Here is a 5000-nt window from a genome sequence, read left to right on the forward strand (position 1 = left end):
TGAACGGAGTATGTGTGTGTGTGTGTGTGTGTGTGTGTGTGTGTGTGTGTGTGTGTGTGTGTGTGTGTGTGTGTGTAACAGTACGGTACAGCTCGACACACAAAGCCCACAGTTCTCTCCCTCGTGATGAAATCAAACGGCAGTTGCACTTTTATAATATTCTCACTTCACATTATTTTACTCGAGGTCTTTTCATTCATTTAATGCAGCCTTAACTTAACTTCAAACAACTCCTGAGTTAGTTAGTTAGTTAGTTAGTTAGTTTTATCTTGGGTCGATGTATTTCCACCCTGCAGCTTTTTCCCACGGGTTAGTGAGGAAACGTTCGGTTATTTAGTGGCTTATACGGTCAACAAATCCCGTTATTAGAAGATCTACGGACAATCTAACACACACATCTTCTGTTCCGAACTGCCGTGTTGGTTAAAGGTTTAACGAAGGCGAGAGAGAACGGTGAGAAAACACCGACTTTACATTTCCACCTTGCCCTCCTGAAACAACCTGTTACACTTTTAACCACAACAAGTTGAAAACCCCCAAAAAACAAACAACCGATTGTTGACAAAGTCGTCCCCTACCTGCCAGGACCAGGACCAGGACCAGGACAGGAATCCACCAGCTCAACATTGTCAAAATCAAACGGTTCTTCTGAGAGGTCCCGAGGACATGTTCTCCCCCTCTTTTCCGCTTCATTCCTGAAACCGCTATTCGGTGCGCTCGAGGGATAACGGGACCGTACCACCACGGACACTGGGGGCGGGGCCAGAACGGTCTGGGAGGGGCGGGGCCTGAAGGGTCTGGCCCGGTTTGAGGACAACGGGAGTTGACTCAATCATCATCAACACGGTGTGTTGATCAACTCCCTACAACATCATCATACAACACCATCATACAACACCATCATACAACACCATCATACAACACCATCATACAACACAGACGGTAGATGATGTAGAAGTCGTCGTATCCGAGGTTATCAGCCTACGTTCCCGGTTCCCTCTCACTGTAACACCGTCTGCTGTGCTGGGCCGGTGACACACTCATTAGATATACGCTATGGTTATAGGCTATTATAGGTAATACAATAGGGTTGGAAAGAGAGAGAGAGAGAGAGAGAGAGAGAGAGAGAGAGAGAGAGAGAGAGAGAGAGAGAGAGAGAGAGAGAAAGAGACAGAAACAGAAACAGTAGGCCAATATGATATTGGTAATAAAATCTAATAAAAAACCTCTTCTAGTCTTTTACAGAATAGAGAAAGGGAATAAACGGAATCAATGGACTTGAATATTGTAAATACTACAATTATATTGTGATTTTAACTTTTTTGTTCTGTTTAAGTCGTCTGCATGCCCTGAGTGATGTAGTGAGCGGCTAACCTGTTGCCTGATGCCAGGTTTATGGACAGCAATGACGCCATGCCGCCCCCTAACGTTGAAAGACCAGTTACTGCAGGTGCACTGATCTTTCAAAAACATTTACAGTTACATTTACATACACATACACAGACACACGCACACACAGACACACGCACACACACATACACGCACACACACACACACACACACACACACACACACACACACACACACACACACACACACACACACACACACACACACACACACACACACACCAACTAGTCCATGTCAACCAATTGCTCATCTTCCACTACTTAAGGGATGCAACATTGTGATAAAATGTAACATTTAAATTTATTCCCAATTAAAACATTTGTACAATAAGATATTAGAAATATTAAACCCATATTTACAGGACACATAAAAACAAATATTGGCTATTAAAACCAACAGATATGTCACACAACATTAATATCTGTTACATTGTCCCTCAGAATTAAAGTTCATAAAACAAAACAGAATTCATTCATGCTTTGGCAGACACATCACAGCCCCCCCCCTCCCCCGCCCAGCCATCCCCCCCCCCCCCCACCAGGCATCCAGGTGGTGAGCTACGAGGTTTCACAAACAGGAAGTGACATTTCAAAGCTACATATGCCCCCGCCCCCCCCCCCCCCCCTTCCCAGCGATGCAGTCTGTTTATGGTTCATCTGTTCCACTACATGGGAGGGCTCTTTCAAAATGGCCGACTGATTCTAAACTAGGGCTGTGTTTGACGTGTTCTTCCTTCCTTAAAACAATCCCCTCATCTGACGTGACGTGATTGGTTCATCAATGCAGTAGGAAGCTTGCTTAGACCAATCAAATCACGTTAGATCAGTGGTTACCTCTAGTAAGAGAGGGTAAGGCTGCAAACCTGTGTCTGTCTGAAGGCTGAAGCTAAGCCAATCAGAGGCCAGCACCACCCAGGAAGAGAACCCGAACCTGCCCGTGGCTAGTTTGGCTACATGCTAATCATGCTAATCAGGTCACCTGCTACCTGGTTATTCCAGTCTGATTGGTTGTAACGACAAACCACCTGACACCAGGTGCTGCGGCTGACTCTGGAATCCTGCGTTCATTTGATCTCAGAAACTGTGAACTTCTGAGTTAAAATGAACGTACTTTTTTGTGTTTCCTATTGGTTGATTTGCATCTTTGTACGAGTTTCCAATTCTGACATTTCAGTTTTCTCATTCTGAGGGACACATAAAGGCCACAATACCATTCCACAGCTGGACAGCTGACACCATTCTCAGCTTCAGGAAGTGTTGCTCTTCAGAATGATCAAAAGATTTACACCTAACAAAAGCTAAAGACACATCTGTGAGATTCATACATATATATATATATATGCTGCATATGTTGAGATATAGGCCTCATGCTTTACACGCTCTTCTGTATTCTGTCCTGTGTGCCATGTGCTCCAAGACATGATTCCACTCCAGGACTCTGATTTGAATCCAACTGTTCTACTGTATAACAATGTTATTATTATTATGTTTAAGCAATACATACAAATAACAGGTAACATACTGTATATACACTCACCGGCCACTTTATTAGGTAGACCTGTTCAACTGCTCGGTAACGCAAATATCTAATCAGCCAATCACATGGCAGCAACTCAATGCATTTAGGCATGTAGACCTGGTCAAGACGACCTGCTGAAGTTCAAACCGAGCATCAGAATGGGGAAGAAAGGTGATTTAAGTGACTTTGAACGTGGCATGGTTGTTGGTGCCAGACGAGCTGGTCTGAGTATTTCAGAAGCTGCTGATCTACTGGGATTTTCACGCACAACCATCTGAAAATGCCTTGTTGATGCCAGAGGTCAGAGGAGAATGGCCAGACTGGTTCGAGATGATAGAAAGGCAACAGTAACTCAAATAACCACTCGTTACAACCAAGGTATGCAGAAGACCATCTCTGAACGCACAACACATCGAACCTTGAAGCAGATGGGCTACAAAAGGGGGTCCAACCCTAAACTAGCAAGGTGTACCTAATAAAGTGGCCGGTGAGTGTATAACATAGATACATAGCAATATTTCTAAACAATCCAATACAACATTCATAAGAAATATAAAAAATCTGAATAATGCAACAACATTGGGTCCCATCTCTTGTTAGAGGGGAAGAATGTAGAGCTGATCAAAACAAAGGAATAAACCATCACCAACACACACTCTGTACACACAGAACATACAAGGCTTCTCCTACAGCAAAGTCCTGAGATTCACACACACACACACACACACACACACACACACACACACACACACACACACACACACACACACACACACACACCATAAGACCTTATGTTTCTGCACACCCACACTAACAATAGGCACTTCTAAATCATTGAATTGTGATTTCAATGAATCTTGTAGCTTGAGTGAATTGGAGCGGAACCAGAGCCCAGCCCTGAGGCACCCCGCCATCAACCATGTCTAGTTAATGACCATTGTTAGGGAAGCCAGGACTGGTCGTAGTATAACCCACCTAGCCCCCTGGTACTAGGAACGCTAGAGGAGGCTGGTGGAGGTAGAAATGAGAGGACAGGCTCATTGTATTTTAAAAATGTTATCCTTTACTTAACAAGGGAAGTCACATGTAATGGAATGGAATCAGCAATGGCATCAAACATGTCATGGAAAGGAATGAGGAACGTTGATACCAGTGTTCATTCCATTCCATACGTTACAATGAAAGCGGTCCTCCAGTTTCTACCTATGGAATTCCAGGCATCTCGCTGATTCTACCCATGTGATCTTTTTAGATCTATCTCTGGGGGCGTCTCGGGGGCGAGGAAGAGGAGGAGGAGGAGGAGGAGGAAGAGGAGGGTGAGGAGGAGGAGGAGGAGGGTGGTGAGGAGGAGGAGGAGGAGGAGGGTGGAGTCTACAGGGCAGCTTGTCTAGTCATCGTAGTCCATCCTGGGCCGGGGCTTGTTGGCCGGGACGCTGGGCGGTCTGTCGTGGTCATCGTAGCGATCTCTGCTGTCGTCGTGGTAGTCACGGTCGTCACGGCGATTTCTGCGGTCGTCATCGTAGTCACGGTTGTCACGGCGATCTCTGCGGTCGTCGTAGCGATCGTCGTCCTGGTCCCTGCGGTCGTCGTAGCGTTCGCGGCGGTCGTCGTAATCGCTCCGGCGGTCGTCGTAGTCGCTACGGCGATCGTACTCCTTCTCGCTACGCTCCTCGTACCGGTCGCTGTAGTTACGGTCGCGGCGGTCCGGCACGCTGCTCGCACGGTCGTCATAGTCGCTCTGGTCGTCACGGCGACCGTCGCCGTTCTCCACAGGTTCCTTGTCGCGGAACTCCATGGCCTCTGGAACCCTGAGGACGCACCAGGACACTACGGTAAAGAGAGAGTGTGTGTGTGTGTGTGTGTGTGTGTTAAGTGTGTGTTAGGTGCGTGTGTGTGTGTGTGTGTTAGGTGTGTGTTAGGTGCGTGTGTGTGTGTGTGTGTATGTGTGTGTGTGTGTGTGTGTGTGTGTGTGTTAAGTGTGTGTTAGGTGCGTGTGTGTGTGTGTGTTAGGTGTGTGTGTGTGTGTGTGTGTTAGGTGCGTGTGTGTGTGTGTGTTAGGTGTGTGTGTGTGT

General features: G+C 46.4%; 1 protein-coding gene across 1 annotated transcript in view; it reads right to left on the bottom strand.

The window, feature by feature from the left end:
• Nucleotides 1–1691: 1691 nt before the first annotated feature.
• The window catches only part of gpa33a (glycoprotein A33 (transmembrane), paralog a), an 8654-nt gene continuing 5345 nt past the window's right edge, over nt 1692–5000 (bottom strand). Inside the window, exon 7 of the mRNA XM_083691167.1 lies at nt 1692–4736. Coding sequence (XP_083547293.1) covers nt 4316–4736 — 421 coding nt within the window. The 3' untranslated portion in view covers nt 1692–4315. The remainder of the gene's footprint in view (nt 4737–5000) is intronic.

The sequence above is a fragment of the Argentina silus genome (assembly GCF_951799395.1).
Source record: "Argentina silus genome assembly, chromosome: 19".
NCBI lineage: Eukaryota > Metazoa > Chordata > Actinopteri > Argentiniformes > Argentinidae > Argentina > Argentina silus.